Source organism: Convolutriloba macropyga, chromosome 1 (genome assembly GCF_964194025.1).
Source record: "Convolutriloba macropyga chromosome 1, txConMacr16.3, whole genome shotgun sequence".
In the NCBI taxonomy this organism is placed as follows: domain Eukaryota; kingdom Metazoa; phylum Xenacoelomorpha; order Acoela; family Convolutidae; genus Convolutriloba; species Convolutriloba macropyga.
The window spans coordinates 39,542,009-39,562,327 of record NC_134468.1 but is presented as its reverse complement, the minus strand read 5'-3'; the positions used below and the strand labels follow the sequence as shown (position 1 = coordinate 39,562,327).

The 20,319-nt window shown below is 34.1% G+C and overlaps 1 protein-coding gene across 1 annotated transcript; it reads right to left on the bottom strand.

The window, feature by feature from the left end:
• Positions 1-346: 346 nt before the first annotated feature.
• LOC142348815 (uncharacterized) lies at positions 347-18,569 on the bottom strand. Its single transcript, XM_075400338.1, has 5 exons — positions 18,316-18,569; positions 11,848-12,134; positions 11,211-11,518; positions 3,858-4,048; positions 347-1,195 (listed from the first exon to the last, which is right to left on the bottom strand). Exons 1-5 carry the CDS (start codon positions 18,421-18,423, stop codon positions 404-406), a joined length of 1,686 nt encoding a protein of 561 aa, XP_075256453.1. The 5' UTR covers positions 18,424-18,569; the 3' UTR covers positions 347-403.
• Between the last annotated feature and the right edge of the window lie 1,750 nt (positions 18,570-20,319).

Below are 20,319 nucleotides of genomic sequence, written 5' to 3'. Positions count from 1 at the left end.
GCCGTGTTAGATCATTTTTTCCATTTATTATAGTGCCCCCCAACTAGTGCCCCAAGCCCGCAATGTAAAAAGAGCGAAAACCACAATAATCTTACTCCTCAAAAAGTTATTAACAAACCTGAAAAAGTCAGTTCCCAACTATGCTTTCCAACAGTTGTTTGGCTATTTTATTACTCACGGCAGCCTTAATACGGTAACCTAGAAACCTTAGTACGGCCTTAATAAGAAGGTCGTGGGAAAAGCTTCACATAGTATCAGCACGGTTTTCATCTATGAAATGACCTTACGAAGTTCTAAGTTCAAATACAGTTGCGCTAGGCCCCAAATTTTTTCTCACAAAACAGAAAAAGCTTGATCATGATAATTTTAAAATAAGAGAGATTACTGATATATAGACAAAGTTTCAATTCTTGTTCATAACAAGTGCTCTTTCGTATATAAACTGCACGCCTTTAAATTTAAGAAAAGGAGGTAGACCCATGCTCTTTTTATTACCTAATAAACTACTATTTTGATTCCCACTCTGCGGGTCAATTCTTTCCAATGTCACCCATAATTGAATGTCTGAAGGTCTCCTTCTGTGGCTGAAAATTTTGGTGACATCTATTTTAATTGAGGTCGGGAAAAACTGGTTTGCTTTGCTACTAAATTCTGTTGAAATCGAACTGTCTTTTGATTGGTTACGACGTTGTTCGGATTTTTCGTCTAGTTCGCGTATGAAGTTCATGTTCCGATTGCTTGAGTTTGAGATTTTCTTCACTGAAGTCAAGCTGCTATTTAATGAAGTCACTTTTATTACCTCTGCAGCGGAAGAACTGTCATCTTTTGAACTTTCTCTCAGAACACCGTCTGAACTGTTTATTTTTAATTTGGTTTCACCTTTAAGGTCCGGTTTTAGTTCGGTTTCCGTATTTGGAAATATCATTTCATGAACTCTTCCAATGAGACCATGATCAACTTTAGATAGTTGATAAACGCGCACATAGATATCGTCTGAATTGACTTCTGTCTTTTTAATGCCATGGATTTCTAACTTAACACGCAGTTTTCGCGAGGATATCAATTCTGGCGCGTCGAAATCGGTCACCCAGATGTAGAAACCAGATGTGATGTAGAAGCCAGGGTTGGTTGATGATCCAAAATGTGATGCACGAACACAGCCGAGCAGATAGGTCAACTCCCCTTCTATTAGAACCTAAAAGAAAAAACAGATCTATTCTGTTTTGCCTCCAGTGTTTTTAATGACCCCCAGTTACAAATTATATGTTGTTATATAGCACGTTACTATGTAAGAAAATAGCACGTACGCCTGGGAGTCATAAAAAATGTATGCTCACTAAGATGGGGGAAACAGAATAGATCCGGAAATACTTGATCTTTAGAGATTAATAACAGAAATCATAATCTTGCGCGCACTAAACATTTTCTAATTTAAATTTTGATAAGGAGCTAGGGTGAGATATATTCAATTTCAATTAGAGTTTAGATTCTCAATTTGGATTTGAAAAGTGAGTGCAGAAGTCATTTTCTTTAGTTAGGCAAGTGATGTATAAAAAAAAATTCATCACAGGATTGAACTAAAAACTCAAATCAAAGTGTAGCAAAAGGCATCACATCACGCACGCAAAATCAGTTTCAGTAGCAGAGTGGTAGAATTTAATGAAAATGTAACTCCATGACCTCTGCGCGAAAACTAAAGTGATCGCAACAAAAAAGAACAAATTAAAAAGACATCGCAAGACAAGTCTTGAATTACAATTCAATGAATTTTCACTGAACCAAAACATACAACAACAGAAAAGACGAGTACAGGTTTTGGAATACCATTTATTAAGAAACCGATCAAAAAAAATTTGAAAAAAAACAATGAAAACAGAATTCAAACTGCAGCATACAGCACCGTTTTCTCCCTGTAGAATAGTAAAAAACATTGTTTCCTCAAAAACGCTCGCGTGTTTGCTCCACTAACAGTTTGAGCGTGATAAAAATCAACACTCAAACCTCACTTCATAAAAGAACGACAACTTTGGATAATCTTTAAAAAACAATCATAGCCGAAAGAATTCCGGAAACGAATCGAAGAATTTTTTTCGAAAAAAACTTTAGCACAATATATATCAAGTAGAACAAATCAAGCGAAGAGAAAAAGCAATCACATTCAAATAATATTTAGGAAAAATAGCCAAAACTAAAAAAATTAAACAAGCAAAAAACTCGTTTGGTTAATTGGTCGCTGGCAATTGTAATTAATCAATTGCTCATAAAAATTTAAGCACGCAAAAATCCGCCATAATGTCTAAGATAATAAGTAAAAACGGACAAATTGACAAAAGTTAAATGTTCACAAATTTTAAACAAGCAACAAAAATTCTCAATTTTAGCATCCAAAAAGCCTCTTACATCACAATATCATCAATATAGGTTAGAAACGCCAATTATGGTCAGAAAACAACAATAAATTTAGTCAAAAAGTAGGTTAAATTATAAATTAAAAAACTTCAATTAGTTTTTCATATAATACCGAGACGAAGATAAACAAATACTTTATTTCATGAAAATACAAATGTTGAAACGCTTATACAATATTATTTAAGCATAATAGGCTCATAAAGTTCAAATTTTAACAAAAATGCAAAAAAAATCCACTCAGATGGCAAAAATTTATATATATTTTTTCATTGTTCCGTGCAATAATTACAAAACTGCTTTGAGCAACTGCTTTGTGATCCCATCGATAAGAAAAACTACCTGTAAACTATAAGTTTTGAATCAATGCTCAATGAAAACAATAAAAAACAATAAGCAAGAATCTTGGAAGTAGCCAAAACCCGTCAAAGAAGTTGAGAAACTTTCAAATTGGTGTAAAACCAAAAAAAGCTCAACATGAGACCAGAGCAACTTTTAAATTTTTTATGGACTATTTAAACCTTTTAACAAAAAAACATAACCGGAACAAAACGGGAAACGACTCGGAGCCCTCTTTACTAAAAAACAGACCTCCAAATAACCAATAAAAACTGCCAGAACGCATCAAAGATGAGAAAACAACAATCTTCAGGAAAAAATTCAACCACTTTCTTATATAGTTCAATTACAAATAGAAACCAAAAATTGTTTTCCGCAATCAAGACCATAATTTGTTCGCTTAGAGATTTTTCACATCTTTTCTTGCTCTCACAAAAACAGCGGTTTAAAAAAATAACTACTCTCTCTTTGCTCCAGTCTTTCAATTTATTGAGCTGCAAATTTTAGCAAGTGCGGCACTAGAACTCCTGTTTCAAATTCACTCCCAGAAAATTACTGTTTAAAAAAGACACTCTTCCATTAATCTTCTTCAAGTCTTAAAAACACAGCGCTCAAATGTAATTCAATTTGTTTGGATTCTTAGGATGACCACGATGAGACCGATAATAGTCTCACAATCACTTCGCTCAGCTCACATTCCTTTTTAATAGTATAATAGGTGGGAGAAGAGTGCGGGACAACTTGGATTCACTGAACTGATCAGCCACAAAGAAAATGCGCTACTCAAAAACTCGGGGAAAAACTTAGCGGCATACCTTTTTATCAATTGACTTAGCTTCATGCTAGAAGGTAACAAGTTCGTTTCCAAATATTCTGCGGATTCTGGAGTTCACGATTTGGTTAACTTCATTTTTCTCATAATTTTTGAGAACTTTTCAACTTGGGCTCAAATGTTACTTGAAACGAAAAATTGGATTAGAATTTTAAAACTTAACCTTTATTCTTCGAGACATTTTTACAAGATTTATTTGCATCGTATTGTAGATTCAAGATTTTCAGCTAGAACATTTCGTAAGTTTTAAAATCTTAAATCAATTAGAGATTCATCTGACCTGTTTATTGAGCAGTGTCTCGAGGCTGTCTAGACTGGGCAGGAAAGCTCGCTGGAAAAAAGATGGGGCCTCCCACTTATAAACAGGATGGATAGACCACGCACATTTGGAAGGCCTGGAAGCGAACTTCACAGTGTTGCCATCTATGCACTTCTTCTCAAATACCATTGGTTCCTCTTCAGGCTGATTATCTGTTAAAAACGAATACTAGTTTCTGCAATATTGTTAGCATTGGCAACCAACACCAAGAGTTTAAATCTTTACTAGGTAGAGAGATGGGGGGAAGCACAGAGATATGAGTTGAATGCATAGGAAAATTTGATCGAAGCCGTAACGGTGAATGAGCTGAACTCTGCAAAAACTTTCTAAGCTCTACGGTTTCTCCCTTTATAGTCATCTTTAGCACAGATTTTTGGAAAATTTCAATTCAATTCGATATTTGAATTGACCAGGAATGTCCAAAGAATGTTCTCATAGGAAAGGTTTAATTTTATCCTGGTGCTGACGGTTATAGCGCATCAGAGAACTTTAAAAAGTTATTATAGTTAAATAGGAAACTTTTCTTTCGAAAAAAGAGACTGTTTTTCGTCAAACTGCACAAATCAACTCCACATTTCTAAAAAAAATTATGTGGGGCCAAACAATGTTGATAATCACAGCAGATAACAAAAAAAAGAAAAGCACCTTCTAATAAATCAGTCCATCCATCACTCCGCCTCAACCAACACCTCCTAACCCAAGACATCTCCCTTAGGTTTTCAAACATACGGGATATCTCTTACCAGTTTCAGAAGCGATCGAAATCAAAGCCTCAATCATTTAAAAACAAATTCGGCTCTCACCAAAAGCGCCCTAAGGCAATACATCACCTCACTCAGCTTAAAGGATGCTGAAGTCAAAACACCGGGAGCATAATGTCTTTTACCAGAAAATAATATCTAGTAAAATCTAGGGCAACAACTTTCTAAAGCGATAACGACTTTAAATTGCAAGTTTAAGCTCAATGCAGACTCAATTAACGGAAAGAAAAGTGTGATAGATCATGATCATTAAAAAGTTGTGACCAAAAGTTTGAAAACCCAAAGTTTCTTGTACAGAATGCACCTCGGCTAAAATGACCGGTGAAAAGATCTGCGACTGTAGAGCCACAGTACTGTCGTAGCCTAGACAAAAAAATAAGAATGTAAGAAGAGAGCAAAAAAAAGATGAGCAAAAATTTGTAAAGAAACATAGCCGGCAGATTGCCGGAATAGCTGCCAAAGAATAGACCTGCGTGCCATATAATAGAGAAGGAAACAGATACAGATCTAAATTGAAAAAAAAAATTGACGCCGCTCAAAGAACTGGGTAAAAAACATTCAGCGATAAATTAATAAAGCTTGTTAAAATTCATTCTGCAGAAGCCTCTTATTAGGGACCTTTACTGCACAAATGAGTTCCTTTGACCTTAAACAAATTCAATTTAAACTTAAGTTTTAAAGTGCAAAAGTCATTTTTTTGAGTGAGGTAAGTCACTTATGATCGAAATCTAATCATGCAAATCACCTAAAAACTTTTGCTAAAGCGAGTGAGAAATGACGTCACGCGCGCAAATGCCGTTAGTGAGAGGAAGAAGTAATTCAGAAAATTTGACTTTTTCAGTTTTGTTGTGTGAACAAATGTAAAACGAAAAAAGAGCGTCAGATGACGAAACAAAAAACATAGCCGGAAGAATTCCGGAAGCGACTCGAAGCATCAAAAATTCTCTAACAAAACCGTAATTGCAGCGGAAGCCACTACTTTTTGTATTAAACCATTAACTCACTGCCTCTCCAGGTCTGCTCGAAAAATTAGTGAAACTTAAACCACTGTCACCAAGAGAAACAAAATGCAGCAAAATTTTATATCATTGAAAACGTTTGGTAACCTTAAAAAACCGAAATAATTAAAGTGGTCAAGAAAGTGGTAGACTGAAAAGGCTGACAAGGCTATCAACTGCCCTCAAATAATTCATGATTTTAATCTGAAAAAGATCGCGAAAGCAAACGGCAGATAAAAATCTAAGTTAAAAAAAACTAAGTAAAATCTTTTCAAAAAAGAAAGCTCAAATTTAAGAATCTGAAAACACCTATAATTACACTTCTAATCACTGCGATTAAGACAAAAAACAAAACACACTTGTTCCTTGTTGTACAAATTCTAAACAACATGATTTCATTCTAATTCAAAAAGTAAATTGATCATAGAAAAGACATAAGCAGCAGAAGAATATTCAAAGGCAAAAAACCTTTTGATTTAATACCAAGGCCGGAACAAAATTGCAGTAAATATTCTTCTGTAGAAATTGCGGAAAAGGCTTGCTATCAAACTCTCAGTACTGCCTTTTTTTGAATGCAATCAAATGCAAACCAAAGAAATGACGAAAATCTAAAAAGCATTTTCTGACGAAAATCATTCATTTTTAACAACTGAAAAAATCAATATACCGAAAATAAATTTAGGTGCCATGACAAAGATAGAAAGATAATAACTAGAATGTGAAGAATATGGGCACAATGTAAGGAACACCGTAACAAAAACACATTCTTGATTTTTGAAAGTTAAAAATCAATAAAAAATTCAGGAAAAACGAATACATTTCATTGTTCAGCTTTCAAGACATATAAAAGATAACTAATCATCCGATACAAAGATTTATTCTCCTGAAGAGAACAGAAAATAGGAAAAGGCAGAATTCATAAATACGAAAAATTGAAACATTCTGCAAAAAAAATGGTCAAAACACTTTTAAGCCAACAATTATGAAAAAGTTTTAAATGTTTTTCAAAAACCTAACGCCAAAAAATGATTGAATTTTTATTGAAAGGAAATTAAAGTCCCTCATGTTGCACAAAAAGACTATTTTTAGCAATTACAACCAAAAAAAAACAAACAAAAAAACTGACGAAAATCGGAAAAGCTACCAAAAGCGGATTAGCATATGTAAATTTTATAAAAAAAATTACATCGAGGTAGAAAGAGGCGTTCAGTATATAAATTATCAAAGAGAAGTTGCCATATTAACTAATTTTTGATAAAAAAGACGGTTAAAAGATCCAAAAACGAAGAAATTAATAGAAAAAAAGCCAAGAATTAACTAAAAAATCAAGAAATATGTGCCAATTTTCAATTTGAAACGCATTTTCAGGCTCTGCAAAACACTGTGGTATCAATTTACGAGGTTGACATTTCAATATAGTATCGAATAAACTTTATTTCTCTATGAAACCAAACTAAAAGCAAAAAAATTGGGCCATTTTAGTCCAAAAAACGGCTAAAAACGGTTATCTATATGTGCCATTCAGTCAAAAACTACTTTTCAAAGTCAAAAAGTCATTCACTAAACGAAGCGCATGATCGAAAAACTTCTCTCGCTTAGCGAAAATCTGTTCACCGAGACAGCTTTTCTCAGTTTCGCTTTTAGGTCAAAATGCCGCGTGAACAAATCTGCTTCCTGTAAAAAAAACTTAAGAAAACCAATACTCCTCTTCGAGTCGTAAAAAACATAGCCGGAAGAATTCCGGAAGCGACTCGAAGCATCAAAACTTCACTAACAAAACCGTAATTGCAGCGGAAGCCACTACTTTTTGTATTAAACCATTAACTCACTACCTCTCCAGGTCTGCTCGAAAAATTGGTGAAACTTAAACCACTGTCACCAAGAGAAACAAAATGCAGCAAAATTTTATATCATTGAAAACGTTTGGTAACGTTAAAAAACCGAAATAATTAAAGTGGTCAAGAAGGTGGTAGACTGAAAAAGCTGACAAGGCTATCAACTGCCCTCAAATAATTCATGATTTTAATCTGAAAAAGATCGCGAAAGCAAACGGCAGATAAAAATCTAAGTTAAAAAAAACTATGTTAAATCTTTTCAAAAAAGAAAGCTCAAATTTAAGAATCAAGAAACACCTATAATTACACTTCTAATCACTGCGATTAAGACAAAAAACAACACACACTTGTTCCTTGTACAAATGCTAAACAACATGATTTCATTCTAATTCAAAAATTAAATTGATCATAGAAAAGACATAAGCAGCAGAAGAATATTCAAAGGCAAAAAATCTTTTGATTTAATACCAAGGCCGAAACAAAGTTGCAGTATATAGTCTTATGTGGAAATTGCGGAAAAGGCTTGCTATCAAACTCTCAGTACTGCCTTTTTTTGAATGCAATCAAATGCAAACCAAAGAAATGACGAAAATCTAAAAAGCATTTTCTGACGAAAATCATTCATTTTTAACAACTGAAAAAATCAATATACCGAAAATAAATTTAGGTGCCATGACAAAGATAGAAAGATAATAACTAGAATGTGAAGAATATGGGCACAATGTAAGGAACACCGTAACAAAAACACATTCTTGATTTTTGAAAGTTAAAAATCAATAAAAAATTCAGGAAAAACGAATACATTTCATTGTTCAGCTTTCAAGACATATAAAAGATAACTAATCATCCGATACAAAGATTTATTCTCCTGAAGAGAACAGAAAATAGGAAAAGGCAGAATTCATAAATACGAAAAATTGAAACATTCTGCAAAAAAAATGGTCAAAACACTTTTAAGCCAACAATTATGAAAAAGTTTTAAATGTTTTTCAAAAACCTAACGCCAAAAAATGATTGAATTTTTATTGAAAGGAAATTAAAGTCCCTCATGTTGCACAAAAAGACTATTTTTAGCAATTACAACCAAAAAAAAACAAACAAAAAAACTGACGAAAATCGGAAAAGCTACCAAAAGCGGATTAGCATATGTAAATTTTATAAAACAAAATTACATCGAGGTAGAAAGAGGCGTTGAGTATATGAATTATCAAAAAGAAGTTGCCATATTAACTAATTTTTAATAAAAAAGACGGTTAGAAGATCCAAAAACGAAGAAAATAATAGAAAAAAAGCCAAGAATTAACTAAAAAATCAAGAAATATGTGCCAATTTTCAATTTGAAACGCATTTTCAGGCTCTGCAAAACACTGTGGTATCAATTTTCGAGGTTGACATTTCAATATAGTATCGAATAAACTTTATTTCTATATGAAACCAAATTAAAAGCAAAAAAATTGGGCCATTTAGTCCAAAAAACGGCTAAAAACGGTTATCTATATGTGCCATTCAGTCAAAAACTACTTTTCAAAGCCAAAAAGTCATTCACTAAACGAAGCGCATGATCAAAAAACTTCTCTCGCTTAGCGAAAATCTGTTCACCGAGACAGCTTTTCTCAGTTTCGCTTTTAGGTCAAAATGCCTTGTGAACAAATCTGCTTCCTGTAAAAAAAACATAGCCGGAAGAATTCCGGAAGCGATTCGAAGCGTAAAATCTTGACAAAAAAATTAATTGCAGCTGAAACCATTACCTTTTTTAATAAACAATAAACTCATTACCCCACCATCCCCCCCGGTCTGATCTTAAAATTGGTGAAAACCTCTCTCACCAAGAGAAACAAAATGCCGCAAAAATATTTATTATTGAAAACGTTTGGTAAGGATAAGTGCAAAATAATTAGGATAGTCAAAACACTGATAGTCTCAGAAAGTTGACAGGGCTATCAACTGCCCTCAAATAATTCATGATTCTAATCTCAAAAAGATCGCTAAAGCAAACGGCAGATAATAATAACTTAGAAACTAAACTAAATTTTTCAAAAAATAATGCTCAAAGTTAAGAATCAGAAAACTACTACAGTTCGATTTCTCATCACTGCAATTAAAGCAAAAACAAAATATACTTTGTTCTTCTCGTATATATGCTAGACAACATGATTTCAAACTAATTCAAAAAGAAAAATAATCATAGAAAAGCAACCGAGTATAATTTAAAGGCAAAAAAATGTTTAAGAACAATACCAAGTTCGGAAAAAATACAATAAGAAGTAATAAGTAGCAATTCTGGAAAAGGCTTTCTAGTACACTCTTAGTACTGCCTTATGTTGAATGAAATCAATTGCAACCCAAAGACATGACGAAAATCTAAGAAAAAGCCGAAATCATTCAATTTGTTAATAACTGAAAAAATCAATAAAACCAGTAAAAAGGTAGGTGATGGAGAGAGCTAGAATGATACAAGCTAGTATGTGAACAATATGGACACAATGTAAGGAACACCGTAACAAAGACTAATTCTTGATTTTTGAAAGTTCAAATCAAGGTTTAAAAGTTTTGAATGTTTAAAAATCAAATTTAAAAAAACAAGAAAAACTAACACCATTTCACTTTTCAGCATTCGAGACATAGGAAATACAACGATACATCCGAGACCAAAATCTATCCTCCTGAACAGATCAAAAAAAAAGAAAAAGCAGAAATCAAACATACGAAACATTGAAACATTTTGCAAAAAAAAAGGTCAAAAAATTTTTAGGACTGCATTTATAAAAAAAAATTAACTAATTTTCAAAAATTTAACGCTAAAAAATTATTGAAGTTTTTATTGAAAAGAAATTAAGGACCCTCATGTTGCACAAAAAGAATAATTCTAGTAATTAAAACCAAAATACAGACAAAAAACTGAGAAAAATAGGAAAAAAACTACCAAAATCGGATTAGCATATGTAAATTTTATAAAACAAAATTACATCGAGGTAGAAAGACGCGTTGAGTATATGAATTATCAAAGAGAAGTTGCCATATTAACTAATTTTTGATAAAAAAGACGGCTAAAAGATCCAAAAATGAAGAAAATAATAGGAAAAAGGCCAAAAATTAATTAAAAAATCAAGAAATTTATGCCAATTTTGAACTTGAAACGCGTTTTCAGGCTCTGCAAAACACTGTGCTACTAATTTCCAAGGTTTACCTTTCAATATAGCATCGAATAAAAATCATTTCAACAAAAAACCAAATTACAAGCAAAAAATGGGCCACTTAGACGAAAAAACGGCTAAAAACGGTTATCTATATGTGCCATTCAGTCAAAAACTACTTTTCAAAGTCAAAAACTCATTCACTAAACGCAGCGCATGATCAAAAAACTTCTCTCGCTCAGAAAAAATTAGTTCACACGGCAATTTTTCTCACTTTCGCTTTAAGGTCAAAACAGCGTCTGAACGAATAGTACTTCCGGTAAAAAAAAACCGAGAGAAAACCAATACTCCTCTTCGAGTCGTAAAAACCTTAAGAAAACCAATACTCCTCTTCGAGTCGTAAAAAACCAAGAGCACCGCAATATAGCTTCGCTCAGCTTACAGCTTCGCAGCTATAATTAAAACCTTAAAAAGAAAGTTCTTCTTGATTCTAGGATCATTTAGAGGTCATATAGCTCGGCTATCATTTAGGGAGAGGGGGTCAACTGAAGTAGGAAGAGAACTGACCTATGTAATTCTCACATACCTATATCTTTGAGATTATTCCTACGCTGCGCTTCAGGCAAGGGCGCCGATGAATTGTTTTTCACGTCCCGCACTCTCACTTTATGACCAACTTTGCCCGTCTTAGAATCATCCACAGCTCCCGAAACTGTTCGCAATTGGGAGGCTTCGTCGATGCTGGTAGCTACAACGTCTAACTTAGGGATGTTTGTAGTCGAGGCGCTAAGTTTCTTGGTTTCCGACGCATTGGATTTAGTCATGTTTGGGTCGCTCGGGTTCAATGGATTGCCTTTAGATTTGGTTGCAATAACTACTGTTGTGTCGACGCGCCTGAAATTATACACATTCAAATCTGTTGACATTCATATGGCAAAAACAATTCTACGGGATTCCGGCAGTCCCTTGGATTGTGGAAAAAGGTGTCTGCTAGCCAATTTAATCCGCAAGATTGAAAGCGAGCGAGTCTTAGAGCCAAATTATTTATGGCGCAAGCCCTATGATACAGATCAACACCAGCTGTTAATCTATCTGTTCAGGCAATTGTATTTAATGTATTCTGTTTATTCATAACTTGACAACACGCATTTGCTTAAAATGAACAAGCCGTATGAAAACAAAATGGAGAATTTCTTAATGGAAAAATGGTTCAAAAATCTTACGGCCTGATGTAAGGTCGTCTTGGAAACAGTGGACTTTCCCTAAGTTTTCCCTGGATGTCCGGCATCCCAGTTTTGTTGAGTACCCTCTCTCGCATCTGCCTCCTGGCCCTGTCCATCTGCCCTGTCGCTGTGCTCTCACTTTCATTTTCAAGAGAGAACGGAATCGATGACGAGGAGTTTGTTGCGGGATTAGGAAGAGAGGGCCTATGGCGATGTTTTCGAGTTGTCTCTATCAGAAGTCCATCTTTAGTGGTGTAGAGTTTCAAAGGTTTGCGGCCATTTGGGGGCTGAAATTATATATTTAGGTCCGTGCATGTCAAAACAAAGCAAAATGAACTCGGAAGACACCGCCAATTGTTCTAGACAGTCGTCGGGAATTTAAATCAGAGCTTTTTTTACCTCGCAGCGGCTGAAACCATCACAACTCAAAAATTCTAATAAAAGCTGACAGAATTATCAACCTCTCTCAAATCAAAAGTTCAACCAACTGGAACCAGGTAAAAAAAAAAGTGGCTTTCTTGATAAGGACGTTCAAAAAAATAAAATAAGCATTGCCAAATATATCGATGTTAATAATTCAAATTTCAAATTCAAACGGTGAAGCAACTATCGTATTCCAAATGGCTTGAAAAAATTATACAACTGACAATATTTGCATGCAATTAAACAAATTTGTGAAAATAAAGCTTGATAACAAAAAAAACAACGAAGCGTTTCCCGAAGAACATTTCTTTTAACAAAAAATGGCAATCATTTATTAATAAAAAAGACTTATATAATCTCTAAATTGAATTCGCATTTTTGGAATGAACAAGAGGTGTGTTGCAGTCAATAAAATGAAATACGTTGCATTTGCGCCCTTGGCATAAAACGACAGTTTTTGTTGTTTTTAGTGTCGCAGAATCTCGATAATCAGACTTAAACTCTAAACGGTTACTTGACGAATATTTCTGCTTGGATTGCTGATATCTTCATGTTTCGATATTATGTAATTATATCCCATCTATAGTCTGAAAACTAAAGACAACATTATTTCAATCACGAACAATATCATTTCACAAAATGGGAGGGGTGGCGCAGGGGGTACTATTAAAAACAATTTTTTCAAGTCACAATAGAAACAATTTGATGGATCATTAAGAGTACGGTTTTAAAAAGCAGTTTAAACGTGTCAGTGAAAACAGTGCGAAATTGTCAACAAACTGTATAAAAAACTTTCTGTACTGTACTTTACGTAGCAACTATATCAAATCATCTCTCTTGCTACACAAGAAGACAAACAAAACCATCAATGTCATCCAGTGGAACTGCAAAAGAGAACGAAAAACTTGAGTTGTACAAACTTAGGTGCAAAAGTTTTCCAATGATATTCCTGGTTTTCAAATGATTTTCCTGCTTTTCTCTTTAACATGGAATATAAACGATAAGAAATTATTGCAAAATCAATGATTAACTTTTTTAAAACTTTCAAAGAGCTCCTCTAAGAAGCTAATTCAATTTTTATTGCCTTTGGAAAACCCCAGAAGCATTCATCGGAATAAAAATAGGTTTGCTATCATTTGTGCGAAAAAAAAACCCAAAGATGACAAAAGCTGCGTTATCTTGGTCACAACTACTATGCTGCAATTCTAAACGCAATTCGAAATTATCCGATGTAACTCTTGACAAGGAAACCGTTTCTGAAGGCTAAGACTTTTTTAAATGTTACTTCAAAGTGCAAATAAATTGTTACATGAACTTCATATTCCGATGCTTTTTTTGCTTTTCCAAATTATTAAAGTGTGGGATCTCTCCAAAACACGGATTTTCAATGGCCTCCTGTTGAAAAATTTTGACTGAAAACAAAAAACCGAGTCAGGGTTTTTTAAAAACAAAACTTAGCTGAAAGTTTTTTTGAAGTGTTTGAGATCTTTACATGGGACAGTTGGATACAATCAAAATTTAAAAAAACAAAAATTTCGTTAATTAAATGAAGCAGAGATAGGAGGCATTCAAATAATTAAAAAGTTAAAATAATTAAAGAGAAGTTAATGCATTGTATTTTATGATGGATTTTAAAAACTGACATGGAAAAAATGATGTTACTGCAAGCAAAGTCATTTTTTATGTCACTAGAATGGATAAAAAGTGAACTAATCAAAATGTTTAGATCAAAAAGAGAAAACAACTCTAATGTCATTTCACATAAGAAACCACTTTATCTTGGAAACATCTGATTAAGGAAAAAACTCAGCTGCTGAGAGGTACGACTCACCAAAAATGTCACTCATTGACGTCTTGTCGCGTTATCAGATGGTCGTAACAAAAATGAGGAGTACGACGAATTAAAAAAACATAACAGGACAGGTCCACACAAACCAACAGATTGAACAAACTATATACCTAGCTATCAGCCTCATGGGGAAAAGATTATCTGATAGTCAACAAAGCAGACATAAAAACGCAACCATAGACAAAAAAATCTCAAAACCGATACTTTCCAGAAAATTTCTAATTTCTGAGTTCTTAAACATTCTATAGACGATCAAAATACTGCCTTTCAGACTACAAACAGATTGACTGTAGCTTCATTTAAAAGTTGATGAGACAAATCTTTACTGAAACTAATGATAAAATAAAAGCAACTATGAAACAAAAGGACTAGTCTCAAAAATCATAAATGCTTTTTGCAAAAAGAAGCAGAATCAAAAATTTTCAAATTGCTAACTACTCAAATTAATTCCAGACACAAAAATATTGAAGGGTACCTGTCGTTGATAACACTAAAGTTAACAGAATAACACAGCTGACCGGCTGCCAGAAAATAGCCGCAATAGCTTCGTAGATCTGCGTTCTCAAAAAAACAGTAAAAAAAGACAGACCAAAAAATACTCTTTTCATTAAAGGCTGAGATGTTATATTTTGATTGAGAATCTGTATAAAATATTGCTGCCTCTATTTGTTGCTCTCAATGAACCTTCATTTAGAGTGAGACACATTAAATTGACCTTATGTCTTTGAACTAAAGTAAAGAAAAGTCAATTTCAGAGTGAGGAAGTCATTTTTGTGAGTGAGGTAAGTCGCGTGTGACCGAAAACTTAATCACGCAATTGAATAAAACTAGTTCCACTAAGAGTGAAAAATGACGTCAAGCACGCAACTCAGTTAAAACTGCACGAACGAATGAACAAAAAGCAGATTTGAAGTAGTTGTGACGTCATATGGTTGTAACGACGAAATAAAAAAAACCAAGAGAAGGCCAATAACCACAATTTAATCTCTCTGCACTTCTCAGCAACTGTTTTGGGCCAGCCAACATCCTTACATCAATTGTTATTTCCACTAAGACAGAACAGTATTTTCAAATGGATAATCTATTTAAAAAATTAAAAATAAAAAGATCTGGCAGATTGCCAGAAAAAAGCCGCAGTAGATTTGTATATCTGCAGTCTCAAAATGACAATAAAAGAGACCGACCAAAAAAATTAGTTTTTATTAAACAATGAACTGTTACATTTTGATTAAAAGTCTGTTTAACTAATAGCTGTGTAGACTAGCTGACCCAAGTACCCTGCAATTAGAGTGTACAGAATTACTTGACCTTATCTCTTTAAAAAAACAAAAGTCAATTTCAATGAGTGAGGAAGTCACGTGTGAACAAAAATTTAACCATGCGAATGGGCAAAAAAGTCACTCCACTAAGAGCGAAACATGACGCTACACATGCAATTCAGTTGAAATTGCATAAACGAACGAACGAAAAGCAGAGGTGAAGTGATTGTGACGTCACATGCTCGTAACAAAAATCCTGACGACGAAACAAAAAAAAATAAGCGAAGGTAAATGACAGCCTCAGCTATCGTTTTGCGGCTATTAATAAACGAACCGCTTAAAAAGATATTGCAATGCGTTACAGGGCCAATCAAATATTTTTTGAGACAATAACTCCTTTCTCAAATAATTTTCCAGTATTGCTATTAGTTTTATTTTTTTTAATATCCTTACTTTTATTACAAGAAACAGCATCGGGGTCAATAATTCAAAATGGTCAAAAAACCCAACTAAGATACTAGTTTCTTTTTCAAAAACAATTATATAAGACCTTCAATTAATGATACTAAGAAACAATTTGAACAAAAGGCACAAAAATTTAAGAAGAGATCCAAACATGTCATTTTGAAGACGTAATGGACAATAAATATCAAGTGAAAAACTAAAAAATAATCAATTATTAATCATTAGACGGTCAATAGGCCCGCACATTAATAAGGCTTAGTGATGAGAGAACGCAAATAAAAAATAGAACGCATATTAGCCCAAATTTATTCTGGTCAATATTTTAAGCTAAACAAAGATCTAACAATCAAAGGCTTTATATGAAAACAGTACTCTCTTATTTCTTGTTTAAATAGGCACTGTAGGAGCTGTTGCATTTGTCACGTTCAAAAAAACTCACTCGAATGAAAAAACAAAACGTTGTTGCCACTAATTTTAAAATATTTATAATATTTCCCATTTAAAGGCGAGTACAAGGATTGTGCGGTTGTTTGACAGACGAGCGTTGTAGCTTGTTCGGATAATAGCTGACCAGTAATTTTCATTTGAGGAGCACTATGCATTTTGATGCAATGGGGCCCGGGCTGACCACCCAGAATAATTAAGTACAGAACCTGCCTATTTCAAAATTAACTAGTAAAACCAGTACTGAAACAGCTTATGTACATAAAAACATTCGACATTCAGTCCAGAAGAGTACCTGAACAACAATTCAGATTGTTCAGAGTAATTCCCTCGTAAAAAACAGTATTGTGAAAATTTTAAAATAGATTTTGTAACGAAAGGGTATGAGTTAAAACAGCTACATATATAATGCATACTGTATGCACACTGCTGATGATACTAGATAATGATACCGGGCACAGCGAGTGCGTTAGGGGTGTTTTAAGGGTCCATTTTGGGTGCAACGTGGAGCGTGCCTTCGCATAATTGTATTACCATAGCAGGTAAGATCTCGAGCTTCCGGGTCATTTAGCAGGTGTATTAACAATCTCCCGGATCTTTTATCAGGTCTGTTCACGATCACCTTGGTCACTTAGCATGTGTATTCACGGTCTCCAGGGTCACTGAATTGGTGTATTTACCATCACCCGGGTCATTTAGCGGGTGTATTTACAATGTATTATGACATGAATATGCCTGTGGTGTGATGTAGTATGATCTGAATATGCCTGAGGTGTGATGTAGTATGATGTGCATATTCCTGTGGTGTGATGTAGTATGACGTGAATTTTCCTGTGATGTGATGTATGATGTGAATATGCCTGTGGTGTGCTGCAGTATGATGTAAATATGCCTGCGGTGTGATGTAGCATGGCGTAAAAACGCCTGGCAAGTGATGCACAATCAGCGCTGAAACATGTTAAAAACAGTATTTTAGGCTGACAATCAGCGCTGAAACGGTTTAGAAACAGTGTAGTTTAAGCTGACCATCAGGGCTGAAACAGGTTCAAAACATAATGTTTTTAGGATGGCAATAGTTATACAATAATGTTAATCAGGCTGATAATTGCATAACAATAGTTATGGTCAGATCCAAGTCAAGATAAAATCAAAGGTACAATTTTACTCTGAAAGAAGACTGATCAGTGTACATTTTGACATGAACAGAATATGTACAAGAGTAAAAAACGTCTATATACAGTTTCTGGATTTACAATGGTCCAGTACTGAAATGCTCGGGATGCCTATATGATGCATTGCACAGAGTGTCAGAAATGGGAAAATGACTAGCATCTAAAATTATTGGTTCTAAAAACATCGTTCGTAAACATTTCCTTATTTAATTTTAACACCGAACGAAAAACGTGTCCCAATTGTTCTCCAAAGTAAAATCTTTTTCTTTCTAAAGACAAATCACAAAATCAGAAAATTGGTGAGACTTAACCAAATGAGATCATTTTAAAACTCTCTTTGGTCTTCTCTCCAATACATCGTGCATTTCCAAATGCAGTTCAGAATTGGAAATAGAAGTCAGATACAAGTGAAATCCAAATTGTAATGTGCAATTTAGAAAAGAGCAATTCTGAGTGTGTTCATTGACTTGCGTAAATTTACCTGAATATCCTTTCCACTGCGAGACAAGGAACGAAGTATAAACATCATACTAAACCCGGTATATTATATAACTATGTTGTTAGTAAGAACAATAATCACCATTTTCAATTGATTCATGAGACTGGTTGCTCTTGCAATAAGTTCCGCAAAATCATGTATTTTAAAAATATTAATTTCTCAGCTGGTACCTACATAAATTAGGCCCAGTATGAAGACAAAGGTTATCTATCCGTTAGCCGATGTATGTCCAATTTTGGCAAACTCCAAGAGCATATTCTATATAAGCACCTAATTTTTTTTTTGCCATGTATTGACATCTTGAAAATGGAGGCAATAACAAAGTTGGGGTCAGTCTTGGTAATAATTTGTTTTTACCTTGTAAGAACTGAATTCTTTAGGACTGATTTCCTCCCCATCCTCCACAATCGTCTGCAACTCCTCGATAGGTCGTGAAAAGATTGCCTCTCGTAGCTTCTTCCACATGGAGTTAGATTAAAAACCAGTAAACTATTAAACTCTACTTTACATAAAACGGTCTGTAACGCTGATAAATTAATACACTTAGTTTGACAAATAGTGAACAAAACGAGAGCTGTGCAAATAAAGCTGAGATTTTTATTGACTTGCGACTAAATGTAATGAATTAAAAATTAAAACACATAACAAAATCATCTCTACTAGTAGTTAATGCCAGTCATCAAAAAGTACCAATATTCTGTACTAGATGAGTATGCTAAATCATATAGGTCATTATTCTAAATCACAGCTTGAAATCCACTAAAACAGCTCTTTGGCATTCTGGTTGATACTTTTTTCATTAAGAATTTGTTATTATCTCTGGTCAATAAGAGTTCCTCAACAAAATTAAAATGTGATGGATTGCTATAAATATTATCACAGTTTCGGACAAGGAGTAGTCATCAAGAATTGTTTCAGCCAAGAAGTTTATAAATTAAGTTATACAAATCCAGATAAAGTGGTCCACTGTATTCGAGAAGTAGAGCTGGGGTAAATCTATCTGGTTCAAAATGAATTCGCACCATCTAATTCGTCCGATTGGCAAAAGACTCTAGACCCTACAGTAACTGAGTGAAAATCAATTAAATAAGTACACCAGCAGAAGCTCAATTGATAACAAAAACGAAGAAACTTTTCGATCATTGAAATCATTTACCATTGAAACAGGTAGTGGGGCTACATCAATTAGTTTCTCCAATGCGTATTTTCGCATTTTATGCTCCAGTCCGAACCAAATAAAGCAAAAACTATATTGGGCATAAACAGATTCAGATGCTTCCTTTGTTTGTGATTTTGAAACTCCGCATAAACTTATGCTTACTTTCTCTCGCCTTTATACCTATCATTTTCACTGCACACATAGGCGAATTTTTACAACGACACTGAGCATTTAAATATTCGCTCTAGACAAAGCTCCCAAGCAGTAACAGTTATAGAAATCTGTCTCAATGCACCACATTATACATTTGCTTCTTGATCAATAACGTCTTCGTTCTAATCGAATTACAAAACTTAACTGACTAGCGTCAGGAGGAGGGAAGGGGGATACATTTAAGATGAAGAACAGCACTTCAGACCATGATATTGTCTCCTCAAACAGCTTCGGCGAACCGCATAATTAGAGACTAGTAAGGCGTAAGGCTCTAAGAGGGCTGCTCAGCCATTTAATGCCCTCCGGGCTTTATATGTTTATCCCGTTGTTGAGGACGAAAAGTTAAAAGGAATAGACGTAAAATCGATCAAGCGGAAAATCACATAAAAACCACAGGACTATTAAAAATGCTAAAACTTTGTTTGATAGCAATTTAAAACTAGCTCATCCCGGTTTCTAAATTTCTGTATGAACGCTCTTTAAGTGAACAGAAAAAAATTGTAGGAACCCGGAGAAATTTCATTGAGAACCTTAGAAAAATTACAGAGAAGCACATATAGAATGGAGTTGATGGACTTCCCCTTGCAATTCTAAACACTCAAGTAAAAAATTGAAACGTTCCAAATTTTTCTTTCAAAAACCTTTAAACTCATTGTTTGACCTCAGTCCAGATGTTTTAGCGCTCATTGTGTAGTTTTGCGACATTGACATTGAAAGGGTTTATATTAAACATGAGTGAATTAATTAATAGTAAAACAGAATTCTTGTTTTCAGGTTTTCTGAGCTCATTGTGTAGTTTTTCGTCATTGACATTGAAAGGGTTTATATTAAACATGAGTGAATTAATTAATAGCAAAACAGAATTCTTGTCAGGTTTTCTGAGTGAAAAGTCAAGATACACAATGAGCGTCAGCTAACGAAACAAAATCAAACATAACCAACTAACGTCGGGCAAATTGCTCTCAAGCGACCGGCGAACGGTTGTCTTC